The sequence below is a fragment of the Lissotriton vulgaris genome, chromosome 3_1 (genome assembly GCF_964263255.1).
Source record: "Lissotriton vulgaris chromosome 3_1, aLisVul1.2, whole genome shotgun sequence".
NCBI lineage: Eukaryota > Metazoa > Chordata > Amphibia > Caudata > Salamandridae > Lissotriton > Lissotriton vulgaris.
The window spans coordinates 879,449,168-879,463,765 of NC_141689.1; the positions used below are offsets into that span (position 1 = coordinate 879,449,168).

Here is a 14,598-nt window from a genome sequence, read left to right on the forward strand (position 1 = left end):
GCTTGGCTTCAGGGACGGCCACCTTAGTTTGCAGCCGTCGCCCATAGAGGAGCTGCTTTCTCCACCGCGGGGTCCTATGGAGGCGGGTGCAGCCTTAGCTCACGCTGTGTCCACGGCTGTGGGCATCCTGCACATGGGTGACCAGGTGGCTCACTTTCCGGCGGACCATCTATTGGAGGTTCTCCACCAGGGCTCTGGTGGGAGGGAAATCTTACTTCCTTTTGAAGGTTCGCTCCTTTCTTCCTTGACGGGGGCTTGGAGACGTCCCGCTTCGGGGGACCCGGTACCTCAACATCTTCTGCACTGGCGCCACATGACCCGGCGTGTCTTTCCCTTCACCCCTCGGCGCCAGCCCCTTTTTGCGGACTGCTTTTCCCTCCCTGCCACCACTGTTGACTCCGCCGTCCCGAGATGCCCGCTGGCTGGACTCTTGGTGGCGCAACATGTTCGCCTCGACCAGCGCTGCCCTGCGGGCCCTTAACACCTTGTGTGTGCTGGCTAGGGCCTCCTCCTGTTTGTGGGACTTGGCTGAGTCTCTGGCAGGTGGACTTACGGCATCATGCTTTGGATGGCCGGGAGCTTGCGCCATTTATTCTCTGCTCCGGACATCTCGGAGGTGCTGCGGCCATGGCTTCCTCAGTCGCTCTCTGTCGCCATACTTGGCTTCGGGACGAAGTATTCCCTGAGAATTTTCGGAAGAGACTCATCGACCTTCCGTTTGATGGCAACCTGTTGTTTCATGCCCCGGCCGACTCTGCCATCCAACGGCTCTTGGCAGGGCTCTGTCCTCCTCCTTAGCCTCCTCCGTCCCCTCCTCAGTGACTCCTGAGTTGGGTTGATTCTGAGCCTTCTTAGGCCGGTTGTTCTGGCTGTGGAGTGTGTGTTCTGGCCATTTGCGTCCTTCCTTGGGACTTTGGTATTGTTGGGTGCTGGACGGCCCTTTTGTTGCTTCTATGTGGTGTTCTGCCGGAGTTGTTGCGCAGACTTGGCCCTGAGATTAGGCCTTCTGCTTCGTTTGGGCTGCTTGTTAAGCCTACTGCGGGTGTTTTTTTCACCGTGGCTTTTGTTTTTTCCTTTGCTGCGGAAGTTCTTCCAAAGAGGGTTCCCATATCTTGGGACTTAACATACACTATGTGTGGTAGTGGTAGCTGTCATATGGCTTGCGCTCTGCTAGGGGGTTCTGGTCGCATTCGGGTGACTGTTCTCCATGGCGTTTATGTAGGTTGCTTTTGCTTCCTGAGGTCATGTGCGCGGCCACTCATAGTGGTGTGCTCGGGCATCTCCTCCTCTCCCTGCCCTGAGGTCTGGGATGATCCTGAGTTCTCCCTTGCCTGAGTACTCGGCCTTCCTAGAGCCTTGGGCTGTTCTTCTTGCTTCTGGCTGCTTTTGACTGCCGGCGCTGTTCTGGCTGGCAGGTTGCTCTCCATCTGTAGTGGGTTTGTCTTCTTTTCCCTCGTTTCCTTGGGTCCTCTAGGCTTCTTCTTCCGCTCTTCCTGTCTTGGCATGGAGCGGCAGCTGGTTTGCCTTGTGGAGGAGTGTGGTGCTTCGGCCTCTCCGGCCTTGCCCTTGGTTCCTCTGCTGTGAGTGTACGGGCCACTTCAGCCTTCTTCTCCCTCCTACATCCTTGTGGAGTCAGCGGGGTTCTGCTTGTGGGGTTCCCATTGCCTGGCAGGGACGAGGTTCTACCTGGTCCACAGATCTGGTCCCCTGTGGGGCCCTCTGTTCTGTATTGGCTGGTGGGGTCCTTTCGCAGACCCTCCTTCCCGTGGGTATTGCTAGGGTATCTATTCTACGTGAAGGAATCTGCAGCTAGTAGTCTCTATCAGATGTACGAGTTACTTACCTTCGGTAACAATGTATCTGGTAGAGGCGATTCTAACCGCAGATTCCTTCACGGCCCACCCTTCCTCCCCTATTCTGCGAGGACCCTTGGATTGGTCTTCGGTACTCGCCCCCCTGTTGGGGGCTGTGTCTCCTGTGAGTGCCTTCTTTGTTCTTGAAGGGTGGCTCCGTCTGGGAGCGGTTCATTCCTCCTTTGGTTCTTTGGAGGATGGGTTTCCGGTGCTCCGGTGCCCTGCTGCTCTGGCTACTCCAGGGTTGGGGAGATTGCTTTCTATCCCTGGCTCTTCACTCACTGTTCCCATGCTGCCTTAGTTTTTTCTGGTGGTTCCGCGTTGTGGTGCGGAAAAGTTCTCAGAAGAAAACTGACGGAAGTGTGCCGGGTCTTATGTGACCTCACTGACATCACGTACGCGGACGACGCCGGGGCGGAATCGCGTGATGTCGCCCAGCACGCAGGGATGCTGTGGCAGAAAAGTTTCCGGATCAAGTCTCACGCCTTCGGATAATTCTACATGAAGGAATCTGCGGCTAAAATTGTCTCTACCAAATACATCGTTACCGAAGGTAAGTAACTCGTACATATAGCTAAGCAGAAATGTTCTGCGGAAATAAAAATATGTAATTTTTTCATGAATATAAAGGGCAAGGCGTGTTTATTTTTATTTATTTTTTTGCTACGATTGTTGGTTAAAATCTAAGGATGCATTATGTACAATCCTTTTATAATTTCGTATCCATTTCTGAAATGTCTTTAATAGTGAAGCCCAAATTGCGATCCTAAGAACTTGTTGCACTTCCCGCTGCTAGTCTTCTTCATGCCTATGCTTCATTTACGACAGCGCTTTCATTTTTCCCATTCTATGTTGCCAATCGGGGATTTTCACTACAGCGGCCCGCTAGGTTCAGAAAGCATCAGTGCGTGCCTGCCTAGTTTTAAATTCATGCTTGCCGTGTGCTGCTTAGAACAGTCTACAGTGGCCCGCTAGATTCAGAACGCAGAAGTGCATGCCTGCCTAGTTATAAATGTGTGCTCGCTGGGTGCTGCTTGGAACAGTCTAAGCCGGACTGCTAGGTTCAGAAAGCAGCAGTGCGTGTCGGCCTAGTATCAAATTCATGCTCACCATGTGCTGCTTTTAACAGTGACCATGATGGCGGCTACTGCATCCCCTTCTCCACAGGACTGGGCGGCAGCAGGAAGCTGCTCATCCCCACCGTTGCACAGATCAATGCAGAGTAGTTACTCAGGTACACAAATCTTCACCACAAAGAAAGCAAGCAATGGCATAGCCAATAGGTCTCACCTTTGGGACCTTGTAAGTAAAAAAAAAAAAAACTGAAGTGTAAGACTTCATGTTTACATTTAGTGTATCCTAAATACGTATTAAATGTAAACGTGAAGTCTTATACTTCAGTTTTTTTTTTTTTTTTTTACTTACAAGGTCGAAAAGGCGAGACCTGTTGGCTGTGCCAATGCTTGTTAAGTGGTAGCCAACCAGACAGCACAGTTGTCGAGTTTGCTAACAGATGCAGAAATCCCGGCTGCCGCATCATTAAAGACCGGTACGCATCCTTTTATTGTCGTCCTGCTTGTATAATGCTTCCCATAATTGACTGATGTGCCAATGCCGTTCCCAGGTTTCACGTCTCTGCCAGGACCGGTCCCTCCAAAAAGGTCTGGATCCCAAAAGCTTTACTGATGTCGACAAAATGAATACCAAAGAGAAGGTGGGTGGCATTAATCGATGTAAGCATTTGGAGACAATTCAGCCTGCACTATGAGTCATTGTGCGCTTGTAGCTCGCCGCATGCTTAACACCAACACCCAGAAATGCCAGTGCCCTCCCGTGGCTTCGATTATAGCAGAGGGTCACACAGCTCTGTAGACTGTGAAAAGGCTCCGGTTTCACCATAACCAGGTGGCAGGCGAATGTCTGTAAAGAAGCCCCTGACAACACAAACATGTGCAGACGCACCAGACGTATCTGCCGCAATCTGATGCTGCCGAATACATAGCAGCTTGTCCTGCGGTGCGGCCCAGGTGCAAGCAATGGGCTGAGCCCTGCTGAGGGACGTCCTCCGGGCGACTGGCGAGAAGGGGTTGCCTCAGAAGCCACTAGCGCCGGCACTTTAATGAGTGGAGTGTGACAGCAGTGCGGCAGGCCACCCCATCCACCTGAGAGCCAGGCCTCCACTGGAAGCTGAGCTGAGTCGGGCGAGCTGCAGACTATGACAGCCGAGCTGCGCCAGCCTGCAACAATGAGGCGTGGGCATGGAGGGGTGCGGTGAGGGCGAGGAAGGAGGGAGAGAGAGAAGACGTGACATTCGCTCTAGAGCATGTGTGAAAGGCAGACCTGTGCGAGGGACAGGCAGCGGAGCAGAGTGTGCACCGACAGGCAGAGTGACTGAGGCAATGCTTCTGTGTGTGTGACAGGGGCACAGGACAGCCGCTGCTGCTCGGATAAGCAGTGCCGCATGAGGAGGGCGAATGTCACGATACAGACAAAGGAGTACTCCTTGTTAGACATACAGGGGGTGGGGATGAGATGATTCGTGCACTTCATGGTACTTGAACCTCCCTCCGCTCTCTGTACACACAGGGTGTGACAGGTACTTCAGAGGGAGGTGACAGGCGAAGACTTGTCTGTACTTTGGAAGCAGGTTAAAAGAGCACCCATTGTATGACAGGAAAAGTCCTAGGACCCTGGAGGTACAGCCACGCTGTGTCTGACGGGCAGGCCAAGCACAATTCACCTCTCTGCACGTGAAGTTACCTCCCTAGACGGGTGTTTGCTCAACAACGACCACAGATGTTAGCAATGTGACAACCCCTGGATGAATTGAGCATAAACAAAATCGCCACTGAGAAGTTTAGCATTCTTACAACGTGGAAGAACTTAAAAACAGGGAATTAGCAGCTGAGCAAGGATTCAGAGCTTTCTTTTCTGCACCAAAACGAGGCTTCAAGACACCAAAGGCAGCGGTTATTTGGCAAACACAGTCAAGAGGGTGCACAGCTTCGCCGAAAGCTGGGACATTCGGAAAGAAATTTCAAGAAAAGCACAGCTCGCACCAACAAGCAAATAGCAAAGCTTGTTTGAAATGTGTTATACTTTTAGGTCGAGCTGGACTAGCATCCGTAGGATGCTCCAGTCCAGTTCGACAACTATAGTCATCGACTTCGGGGGGATTAGGACAAGAGGGTGCCACGCGCTTTAGCCTGTGGATTTGACCTCGTGCACGCGCACGTCGGCTCCGTCCACATTCACCGTGCACATCCCCACACATACACACATGCATGCGCATACACACAGACAGACACTCGCTCGCTCACACACACTCTCCCCCCCCCGCAGTCATCACACACGCATACACACAGACTCCAAGACACATACACACACGCACGCTCACACACATACAGAGCCCCCCGCCGCCCCACGCACACCTACATGCCCCCCGCAGCTCAGCAAAGGCCCCCACTCACCGGTACTCGTCTCCAGGCGAGGGCTCGTTGCAGGCGGCGGCGGTCTCATCCTTCTGTGCGTGCGAGGCTCTCACCTCACGGGAGCCCTCCTGGGCTTCCGGTGTGTCTTCACGTCCCGCCCCCGGCCTGCCTGACTTCCGCCCGGGAAATAATAACTACGTTTGAAGGAGAGCGCTTTAATGATTCATCCACTGCTCCGTAGGCGTAGATGTGTTTTATTTATTTTCAAGATGATGACTCGCAGGTACCTATATTGTCCCTCTTTTCTGCCCACTGTCCAGGTTCCTAGGATAGCCAGTCTCTTTCCCAGGATGGCTGTCTCACCGCCATTTGCCTCCATTCATACCGCGTCCCTGCTCGGCTCCCATCCCTTTGAAGCAGCCATGTTAGGGGTGGCGGGGGCAATGTACTATCTGTGTGAAAGAGCTTACTCCAGCAGGCGGACGCCCCACAAGGTTTGCCTCTCTCAAGCCTACACTGGTTTCAGAAGAGATATCTCTGTCCGCACACCCCTAGCAGTCCCCAGTACTCAATCTGTGGTACTGGGACGGTACCTCACAGCTTGGGTTAGCACTGTCTGTACCTTTGATTGGTAATGTTCTTTGAATCGGATAGGGTTTGTGAGGAGAGCATTGGTAAGTGAGAGTGATTTTTGAATCCAATCGCCTGAGGCAGAACGTGAAATCAGATTTAAAAGGACAGCAAACTCACCATGCAACGTTTTTGACAGGAGTCGAGTGTAATTTTTTGCGTTTTATTTTCCTTATATACTTTGATGGAAGCCAAGGCTCCCTCCATTTTGCTAATGCCATATTATCCTCCCTCGCTGCTCTTCCGACATTACCCTAAGTAAAAATCACGGTTGGGTTTGAGGAAGCAAAACGCAGTGACATAATGTTTGCACAACATGCAAACCCGCATTAGGTTATTAACTATAAAATAAACTATACTTAAGGCCCTGAAAGATTCCTAGAGCTTTAACAACACTCCTTTTCTCTATAGTGGCGTTTTTACTGCTAGCCTTCCCTTTGGAAAGATCTCAATTTATTATTCACTGAAACTACGACCCTCCCCCCAGCCCCGTACTTGCAGGATTCTTAACAGTACCACCCCATCATCAGTGCTATTTAACCCTGTGCATGACATCTCTGTGAGCTTTCACCTCACTGTCACCTCTCACTGTGTTGTAGTTCACTATTTGTGTGGATTACACCCATCTGTTATTAATTGCCTCTTGGCAGGCCTGCCTCACAAGAATACACCAGTGGATTTCTTCTGCTTTTCAGAAACTAGAATTCCCTCACTTAAACCGTGGCTCATTGGTGCTTCTTCTAGTGCCCCAAGCCACTCTAAATCTCAGCCTCCGTGTCCAGAGCGGCATAGTAAAGGTGCATTAAATATGCTTTTTGGAAAAAACAAGAAAGATTAATGTTTTCATACCACAGAATAGGTTTTGTTTGCCATGTCATGCATGCATTAGTACTTTCAGACATTAGTGGGGACAGTACTAATATCTAGTTATTTCACCTCTTATTTTGCTTAAAGGCCATCGCACTTCATTATCATTAGGGTAAAGGAAATCTGACAGCATTACCCTTTGGCTGGACACATGCTTATCCCATGGCTACCAACAATGATCATATAATGTACTACCTATGCTGCACCACATTCAAACGGCTCATATGCATATAAGAACATCTTAAAATAGCCCCTGGGTCCGCATTTACCCAATTTACCTCGCCCTCCCTCTATCTATCTATCTATTGCCCTCCCTCTATCTATCTATCGCCCTCCCTCTATCTATCTATCGCCCTCCCTCTATCTATCTATCGCCCTCCCTCTATCTATCGCCCTCCCTCTATCTATCGCCCTCCCTCTATCTATCGCCCTCCCTCTATCTATCGCCCTCCCTCTACTTTTATTTAAGTATTAATTATTTAAAAAAATTAAAAGCCATTGTTATTTGTAATATCAATACATTTAAGTCACGTAAATACAACACATATTGCATTACAAATGCTATAGGTGTCACATTTGCAAAAGTTAAAAGTATTGGCATTGTTAATGACAAAGTTATTAATTTCGCGACTTTCAAAACCAACACATAAATAAAAAATTTGTCATTTACAATACCAATAGCTCAAACTTTCCTAATGCGAGACCTATTGCATTGCAAATGCTTGTTTGGAAAGGAAACAAGCTTGCGCGGCAGCAGGAGGAGGCGCAGCAGCAGGGGGGAGGAGGGGGGCCTGCACTTGCGGGAGCGATAATTGCTGCCAGATGGTGGCGCGCGTTCCCGCAAGTAGACGTGCACGCATTGCCATTGATGGCAATGGAGCGCGTATACGGTTTTGGCTGAAAAGCCAAAGTGATCGGAAAAGGTCTTTTTGCCTATGCAGCGCATGCGCGCTGCGTAGGAGAGACCTAAAAATGGCACCCCAAACGAACAGATAAACAACATAAGCATAAAGACACAGAACTTGGTCCCTGCTCCGTGGCAGGAAACTAAAGACTAAAAGGAAGGACAAAGAGGAAGGATTGACCATTAGCAAGCAAGGATTTTTAAAGGACACTGAAACAAACAAATGAAAAGCAAAGAGTGGGCTGTAAGCCCACAAACTATATACAAGTCTTGAACCTCAACCTAAAAAAAGTTATCAATTGCCCACTGCAGTTTTTCTGCATCCTTTTGTCAATAAATTTCATTTCAGAATCGAGCGACAAACAGCAAGTACCTGCATTTTAGCTTAAACGGTTCCCAGTAAAAGGTTAGCTTGAATGTGATTTTTTCTCCTAAAAGCTGCCATCATGGATGTATTAATCAATAATGCTTTTAACCTTGTTGTTTGGGGCTTATAAGTGGGACTCGTAATGTTTGGGAGAAATGAAGCTTCTGGGAGGGTAATAAGCAGTTGAAATTGTAAGGGTGGATCTTTTCTCAGGCTTCCTTGTTCGCAAGTAGTGATGTGCTATGTATATTACATATTACCTAGCGTTTCACGTCTGTTGGAAAGCATAAAACTTAGCAGCCTGCACCAGTTTACAAAAGTTTGCAAAAGTTGCAAAAAATAATGCACTCCCTTACTTTCAAGTGTTGAAAAGCAAATTACAGCCATACTCTCTGCAAGGTGCTCTTGACATTTGTGGTTCTACTCTTATATGCATAAGGAGGCCTTTATTCTGTGCTATCCAATAAGGTAGTCATCGTTGTTATGTTTTTATCACCCTTCAATTCTTTGGCTTGTGTTATAAATGGCTATCCATCCCGGTAATTCTGAGGGTGTGGAAAATCGGGGCAGTTAAAATTTGGACCCAGGCAATTTTAATTCTAGTTCCTTTTTCCACTTTATTTCCACACACGGATGTTGACTGTTTTCTGCAGCCAAAATCTCCGGGTAAAAGTTGAGATATGCAGTGTTCCTTCAGATCTTATAACAACGGTTCCATCTGAATTAAGAGGCCTTTTATAAAGCCTGTAGTCGTGAATTGTGTGAAAAGTTCATATGCGGTTATTTGATGACCGTCATGCATACACTACTTAAGTACTGTGATGTTTTTAACCAAATTAATGTGAGATTTTGCTTCTTTTTTTTTTTTTTTTTTTTTTACATTAGCACACATAGTAAGACTAGCTAAAGACTAGCTAAAGTAAGAGGGCCAGTAATACATTGTACCTGCTGCACAGATCTGCCGCGGTTGACTCTGCTTTCACTTCATCAGTGTCTGTAAAATGTATAGAATTGAGTTAACTAATTGACTCTTGATATTTATATCATGAAAATTGTGCGGGTGAAACGTAAAACGTTTTACTTTATGTAATGTGAGGATGTTTCTGTTTGTAATGTCTACAACTATTTTACACACAGATCCTTTTGATTTGAACCACAATCTTGGAGCAGGCTTATCAAGAAAGAGTAAGTTAAGTTGTTTTATTTCTTCACACTTTCTTTGATAGTAATATACCCAGTGTGTGCCCTGCATTAATCATGCAACTGTGCTTATTTTACCTCCATAGTGGCATATTTTATTATGAAAGCTTTTATGAATGGAAGAAGGGTGTTTGGTACACCAGTGAAAGGTTTCCCTAAGGAGTATACAACAAAAATGGTAAGCTTTTCTTTATTCTTTTTGTTTTGTAGAAATTGTTGCCTTTTGTTTTGTCATATTGTGTACACATGTGGTAAATTCAGTAACTAAGATTCTTTCATTCGTCGCAGACTCGTCTGTTAAGTATAAGCACATTTATACTAATAATATTGTTGCAGAAACTTCCTACAGGTTATTTTGTGCAAGAAAAGGTCATTTTCTTCCAAATACTTTACATTATACATAACAGAGGCTGCCTGGAGTTGCCAAGGGGTTTGGAAATAGTAATGGCCATGTCCTATGCAATGGGTGCAGTGCAGTGATTTAGCATGATGGCCTCTGTCCAAGGTTGGACAGGCCTTTTATTCCGCTGGGCATTGAGCTGGAGCCCTTGAAGGCTAGTTTTGAAAGCCAATGCCACTTTTGGTGCCTTTTTCTTTCTCCACAGCTCCTCGAGGTTAATTGCAGCAGGCAAGGGGAGGCTTCTTAGAAAGAGAGGGACAGGGAAGGTAGAGGGAAGTGATTAGAGAGGAAGGAGAGAAGGATTGTATGGATGGAAAAAGAGAGCGAGCACAAGGAGACGAAGAGAACGGCGCTAGGTTGAGTATTTTTTCCAGGGCTGCTTTTGGTTCCCTAGCCCGACCCAGCCTCTATTAGAGGCTTTGCTCTATGCACTGCTGGAGGTTGGCACTCCAGCATCAAACATGGTGGGATCTTTGTTGGTCCATCAAGCCTTCAAGTTCAAAGATCTCAGGACTCCAACTCTCGTGTGGCTGCTTCTGGAGCTGTGCACTTTAGTTTAAAACCGAAATTTGTATGTTTTTTGTTTGTTTTCATTGTTTATAAAGCGCAGCATAATCAGTATCATCTTAAGGATTTAGGGATCCCTGTCCACAACAGATTTGCGTTTTATTACCCATTTCCTGCTAATATAAGCCCCATAATGCCAAATAATAAAGAATATTAGATTAAAGGATGAGAAGGAGGAATAGATAGAAGTGAGATAGAATGTTCACTTTCCAGGGGGCCCCTTGAAAAGTGACCGTGCCTGGACAATTGTCCACGCATAAAAGCATCTCTGGAATAGCTAAAAGCTGTTAATGTTAAATACAAACAGTAAGCCCATCAAATAAAGCAAATAGTTGCAATATTTAAAGTAAATAGCCTTTAACACATAAAGCTAAAACAAACCACTAACCTGTACATGACTGAGTAAGACCCCAAAGTTACCTTCTCTTCCCAGTCATTGCGAATTAGCTTTACCCTATTTTACAGACAGGATTGACCTAATTGCACACAAAAATAAGTGCTCATGCTCTTTAGCCTTTGCTCCTTCCCTTCCTGTTTGCCAAAAGAAGAGGAAAGGGGTAGCACACCAATTTTTTGTGTTTCATGATCTCAACTGGATGCTTGTCTAACTTGATAAGTCCTAGTTTGGACTCTTTCTCGCCAGCTTCAAGGGTGTTTACATATTACTGTGTTTGTAATTTCACTGGGAACCTACCATTCCTTCCTACAATTTAGGATTAATTTCACTTGCACTGTTCTCACTTTTTAGTATGTGAGAGAGTGCAGAGCCATATGCTAAAACTGGAACATGGGTGGCCATGCTCCAGTTGTTGTCGCGACCTTTCTGATAGATACATCTGTCAGTGGATTCCTCACCTTGTGAATATCCCCCTTGCGTCAGCAACATTCGGAAATTCTTTCGTAGCTTCGCGCCGGCGTGGGCGACGTCATAGAGGCACGGCATTGCGCGCGACTCCGCTGACGTCACCGACACCATAATAGGCCCACGCCGGCGTGATGACATCAGTTCCCTTTTTGGTTTTCTAGGGATCGTCCGTAGCAAGTTACTTTGAGACATTTATTTTTTATTTATTTTATTTGAGAAGTTTCATATAGCGCTGGCTAGACCCGGAGGTATCAGAGCACTTTACATAAGGATTTGCAAGTTACATGGTTACAAACAGTTGCTGGAGCATAGCAATACAAACACAAAAAACAGCAATGTTACATAGGTACATTTCACAGAACGAATGGGGCAAGGAAGGAAGAGGAGTGGGGCAAGGGAGGAAGAGGAGTAAGGTAAGGCGGGATGGGAATGGGTGGCGATCCGGGGGACCAGCAAGCGTGAAAAAACTTAAGCCAAAAACTCAGTGAGAATCCACAAACCGGCTGAGGACCAGTGAATCGGAACGTCCGGAGTCAGGTTTACTCGTTACATCAGATGTTCTAGTACATGGCAAAAACGGGTTTTAGGGGCACAAGAGCGCAGTCAAGGGGCACGCATCAAACAGAAAAAACATTGGAGCCAGAAAAACCCTTAAGGCCGTCATGATGTATTGTGCTTCATTGTCTTCTCTCTTGACATGTCTTCAAAGAAGACCGGGTTTAAGGCTTGTGGCGAGTGTGGGAAAACTATGTCCATTACGGATCCACACGAATGCTGCATATGGTGTCTTAGCTCCGAACACGATGTAGAAGACTGTCAGTCTTGTAGAAAGATGACATCCAAGGCCCTCCGGGAGAGAAAAAACAAGCTTCTCGTGGCTAAACTTAAAGGCAAGAAAGAGAAGAAAACTTCGAGGTCGCGAGCTCGGCGTTCGAGGTCGCGCTCTGACTCGTCATCGGCCCATGCATCACGATCTTCAAAGAAGAAACACAAGAAGAGAACCCATGAGTCCCGGCATCATTCGAGGAAGGACTCCAGTTCAAAGCCGAAGTCGCAGGTGAGGGTGGTTGAGAAGGTCGTGGTGTCTTCGGCTTCGGAAGAGCAGGACGCCGAGGGTGAAGTGTCAACAGCGAATTCGCCAGGTTCACCGAAGCAGGTAGCGAATCCATCTCCGGGTTCGTCCCATCCTTCAGGTCTGGAGGATGAAGGTGAGCAGGAGGTGTTTGGTGAGGGAGAGGCTCCGTTGCCCGGGTGTCCGTCGACTCCGGCGCACCAGCCCGAAGAGGTCGACGTCGTATCGACTCCGTGCCCTCAAGAGCAGCCCGGGAGTTCGTACCCGGCCTTCCCGGCTCCAGGTCAGGATCTGTTGCAGTTCCTGAACGCAATGTATGGTATATATTCCAGGGCAATGTACCCCACTGGGGCTCCTACTGGTCCCACGGGTCCGATGGCGTTTGGTTTGGGTGCTCCCCAGACCTATGCTCCGTCACCCTTTATGCCGGCTCCGGCGCCGCATTGACTTTTTCCGACGCCGGCGAGGCCTTCGTCGACGCCGGATACATCGACGCCGAATCCATCAACTCCGATGCCTAACCCTGATCGACCTCGTATGAAAATGCCTCACCAGACGTCGTATCGGCGCCGGCTCCGTCGGAGTAGACAGTGGATCCGTCGGCCTCTTATTTGCAACACCGGTCGAGGCGTGAAGCCCAGAGGCTTTTGGAGGAAGAAAGGTTTCGAGAAGGAAATTTGGAGTAGGGTGAGCTACAGGAGTCTGAGGGCCCATTTGATGACCTAACTGTGGCTAGTGGCCTTGAACTGTCACCTGAGTGGGATTTGATTTCGGTGCCGGAAGCACCCTCCAAGGATGTGGCTCCTTACCATGCAGTGATAAGGAAGGTGGCAAGTTTGTTGAACATTTCTCTGCCTACTGCGGAGTTTAAATCGAACCTGCTTACAGAGGTCCTTCACTCACCATCTTCAGTGGTTGGACCAACTCTTCCGTTTAATGATGCACTAGCAGAGCCAATTTTAGATGTTTAGAAGAAACCTTTGTCGGCTCCTGCAGTATCTAGGTTTGTTGCCAGGAGATACAGAGTTGCTCCTGATGACCCGGAATTTTTGTCCACTCACCCTCTGCCTGAGAGTTTGGTGGTGCAGGCTGCCTGTTCCAAGAGGTCAACGGGAGCCTTTCCACAGGTTCCTGCAGAAAAGGAGTCGAGAAAACGGGATCAGGCTGCTAAAAAGGTTTTCTCCTCTGCCAGCATGGCGTTGAAGTCCACAAATGCGACCTGCCTGATGGGACGTTATATCCACGCCCTTATGGATACTATGAAGCTATTGATTCCAAAGATACCGGAACATGATAGAAAGGACTACCAGGAGGTAATCACGGACACTCAGGCTGCAGCAAGGCAGGTACTCCAGAGTGGTTTGGACACAGCGGATTCTGTGGCTAGGGTCATGAGCTCTTCGGTGGCTACCAGGAGAGCTGCATGGCTAAAGTCTTTGGAGTTTTCCACGGATGTCCAGTCTGCATTATTGGATCTACCATTTGACGGATCTGGCCTATTTGGCAAGAAGGCAGATGCTGCTTTAGAACGTTTTAAAGACAGCAGGGCGACAGCTAAGTCGTTGGGCCTTCAGACCAGGGGATCCTCTGGAAGACGCTTCAGAGGGTTTGGCAGATCTTCTTTTCGCTCCTACAAGCCAAATCCGCAGCAGCAAAACACTCTGTATAAGGCGTACAGAGGAAGACAGAGAGCACGCCCCAGAGGTCGTTAAGTCTCCTCCTTTTCCTCTTCCTTCTCTCCTTCCCAGCCCCCTGCCAATGCAGCAAAGCAGCCCTAGATCCGCCATTCCAGATCATGCGGGCCCAGTGGGGGGCCGGCTTAACCATTTCCTACGAGATTGGGAATTGATTACATCGGATCTTTGGGTTCTCAATCTCGTGGGAAATGGGTATGCTCTTCCCTTTCGGGAGTTTCCCCCAAATTACCCTCCTTGCCAGGGTTATTGTTCAGAGGACCACCTGCTTCTCTTGCAGGAAGAAGTCCTGGCGCTGTTCAGGAAAGGTGCGATAGAGGTGGTTCCGGAGCAGGAAAGGGGTCAGGGGTGCTACTCCCGATATTTTCTGATCCCCAAGAAGGATGGCAGGCTTCGGCCAATCCTGGATCTCAGGATCTTGAACTTGTACCTGAAGCAGGAGAAGTTCAAGATGCTCACCCTTGCTCAGGTTCTTCAAGCGCTGATTGAAGAAGACTGGATGGTGTCAATCGATTTACAAGATGCGTATTTTCATATTCCCATCTTGAAGTCGCTCAGAAAGTATCTCTGTTTCACGGTTGGGTCGCAACACTACCAGTTTGCGGTCCTTCCTTTTGGCCTTACTACTGCGCCACAAGTCTTTACCAAGGTGATGGCAGTGGTGGCTGCACATCTCAGGAGGTCGTGGATACCTGTATTCACGTATCTGGACGACTGGTTGATCAAAGCAGAGTCGCCTGAGAAGGTG

General features: G+C 48.2%; 1 protein-coding gene across 1 annotated transcript in view; it reads left to right on the forward strand.

Moving 5' to 3' along the window:
* TUT7 (terminal uridylyl transferase 7) overlaps positions 1 to 14,598 on the forward strand; it is a 1,558,036-nt gene that overhangs the window by 1,263,952 nt on the left and 279,486 nt on the right. Inside the window, exons 22-23 of the mRNA XM_086961199.1 lie at positions 9,190 to 9,237; positions 9,339 to 9,430. Of these exons, the coding sequence (XP_086817325.1) occupies positions 9,190 to 9,237; positions 9,339 to 9,430 (140 nt within the window). The remainder of the gene's footprint in view (positions 1 to 9,189; positions 9,238 to 9,338; positions 9,431 to 14,598) is intronic.